The following is a 2,537-nucleotide window of genomic DNA, read 5'->3' as shown; positions in this document are numbered from 1 at the left end:
ACGTAAACCGTAACGGTACGTACACTTACGTTACGTTCGTACACTCTACGTGGTCGGTGCGCGCGCCACCACGACGACGACGTACGTAGTATATATATATATATATATATATATATATATATATATAATACCAAACGAACCACCGGGTCAATGCGGTTCTGCGCATTGAGTGCAGACGTACTGGTCGACAACGTCAATGCGCTTGATCCCGAAATGTTTGAGAAAGGGCGGACGCGCGCGTCTCGGGAAGAGATCGACGATGAATCACAGGGAGTACGACCCCTGATTCGTACCCTCGTACTCTCGAATGATCCCGGCGAGTCTAGACATCCCCGATGAAAGAGAGAAATGAAATGAAAAAGAGAAATGCATTGACACGTACGATGTAAACGGTCGTGTATATCCTGAGGGACTCCTGCAGGCAGTGCAGACCGAGACCGGTGGTCGCGCTGACACAAGACTCCGTCCATGGATGAACGTAATCTCGGCAAGGCCCCTCGAACGAGAATTTGCTGAGTTGCGCAGGCATTTTCACTGCGATTGACAGCGACCACGAATGATGGCAACAACGGCGACTTTAGCGTAATATACCGCGTGATGTCACAATTATCGGCGGCACCGCGACTAGATACGGTGCATTTGGAAAAAAGAGAGAAAGAGAGAAGGGGCCTCCCCCCTTCTTTCTTTCCGCGGCCGGAAAGTCGAACGAAAGTCAATAAAACGGCATCTTATTGACACGCAGCTAGTCTGGATCCGATTTAGATCATAGACTAACCGACTAGTGCCGCCGCGCTGATGTCCGTCCGTCGCCGATGTGATTGTGAAGTAGAAAGGGAGAGGGAGAGAGAAAGAGACAAAGAGATACTGCAAGTTTCTCGTCGACGAAACAACACACAACCGGCAACGACTCAACGAGAACGAGGATACGCGAGAATCTCGCGACGCGGCGAGATCGATCGCGAGCGAGCCACCCACTTCCGTGTCGACTCGCCGAGCGATCGTCGACGACTGATCAGTTGGCTACTGATGGACGATAATACTCGTAACAGCGCGAACGGCGAACGTTGCAATTGCAAACGCATGGCCTGACCGCATGGCGCAGACTCGCAGATGCCACAGATACAGACCTCGGATATCGAGCTGTGCTTGGCTCATGCATGCTCGTATATGTGCGTTTACGCACAAGTCGAGTCCCAGTTATCTTTTTCTATCCTCACTCCTTTTCCATTTCGACCACTTTCTCTTTTTCTCACTGATTCTCACTTTCGGGTTTGTCCAAGGCTGCATTCATTTTGGCGCTTACAACGCCTGTAAGTGTCATTTACCTTTAATATTTCACGAAAGATGAAATAATGTTTACAGCGCTATGAACGTCAAAGTAGCCTATCTAATACTCATTTCCACCAATATAGATTAATTTTAATCTCGGCTCAACTTTTTACTCGTCATCTTTTTCTAATTTTTAGAATTAGAAACTAGATGAAGTAATAAGTTGAATCGAAAAGTTAATCTATATTGGTAGAAACGGTATAATTTTTATAATTAAAATAAAGTAAAGAATAAATTAAACAAAGATAAAGTTATCGATTGGGAAAACACCAAACAAGTATAATTCTAAGAATTAGGAAAAGATAAATAGCGAAATTCTTAAAATTAGAAAAAAATAAAGAGTAAATTAAATCGAAATTAAAGTTCTCACATTGATGGAACCGAATCTAATGCCCATTAATGTAGATTAATATAGATTAAATTTAATTTCGGTTTAATTTACTTTCTTCATTTTCTAATTTTTAAAAGTAGAAAAAGTAAATCAAATTAAAAAGTAAATCAAATTAATCAAAAGTACAGTTAATTTGCATTGGTAAAAAGATGAAATAGAAAAAATGAAAAATAAGTTGAACCGAGATTTAAATTCATCTACATTAGAGGAAGTAGGCGTAAGTGCAATACAATTAACTAGGTCACTAAGTGCAGTGCAACTAATAAAAGTCTTCAAGTCTTATATAGTTACTCAAATCGGGTCGAACGATTTAACATTCAGTTTAATAATTTGATAATTTAAAGATTTGATGGACTATGTACAGAAAATTGTGACAGATTCTCTTGTTAATTTAGTTATGTTTTTTGTTTACTAATTACTAATTTATTGCATCATAAATTGATTTCATGAGTTATCATGAGAAATCAATTTATGATACAATAAATTGAAGAAATAAACAGAAGAATTGCATGAAGAATCGCGTTATATAAATGCCTGCCTAATAATATATATATAACTAACTATACATATAGCTATTTTGGAAAGATGGACATGTATATAAATAATTAATATATAAATATGAGAGCTCTAATAGGGTAATATATATGCTGCAGGATTTCATCATGTGCAAGATTATACATAAAAACTATTTTTTTTAAATTATTGCGTAAAGAATGTTTTATGCTCAATGAATATATTATACTTTATATGTACGTTTCCTCTATTTATTTACGTTCAACAGAAATTATTCTTTATCTATTGCTTCAGCTCTTTATTC

At 38.2% G+C, this 2,537-nt stretch overlaps 1 protein-coding gene across 1 annotated transcript in view; it reads right to left on the bottom strand.

The window, feature by feature from the left end:
* Positions 1 to 529, bottom strand: part of LOC105622527 (transmembrane protein 135-like) — a 5,551-nt gene extending 5,022 nt beyond the window's left edge. The window contains exon 1 of the mRNA XM_012203942.1: positions 383 to 529. Within this exon, the coding sequence (XP_012059332.1) occupies positions 383 to 529 (147 nt within the window). The remainder of the gene's footprint in view (positions 1 to 382) is intronic.
* Positions 530 to 2,537: the final 2,008 nt, after the last annotated feature.

The sequence above is a fragment of the Atta cephalotes genome (assembly GCF_000143395.1).
Source record: "Atta cephalotes unplaced genomic scaffold scaffold00046, whole genome shotgun sequence".
Taxonomy (NCBI): Eukaryota; Metazoa; Arthropoda; class Insecta; order Hymenoptera; family Formicidae; genus Atta; species Atta cephalotes.
This window is presented reverse-complemented; position numbering and strand designations above follow the sequence as displayed.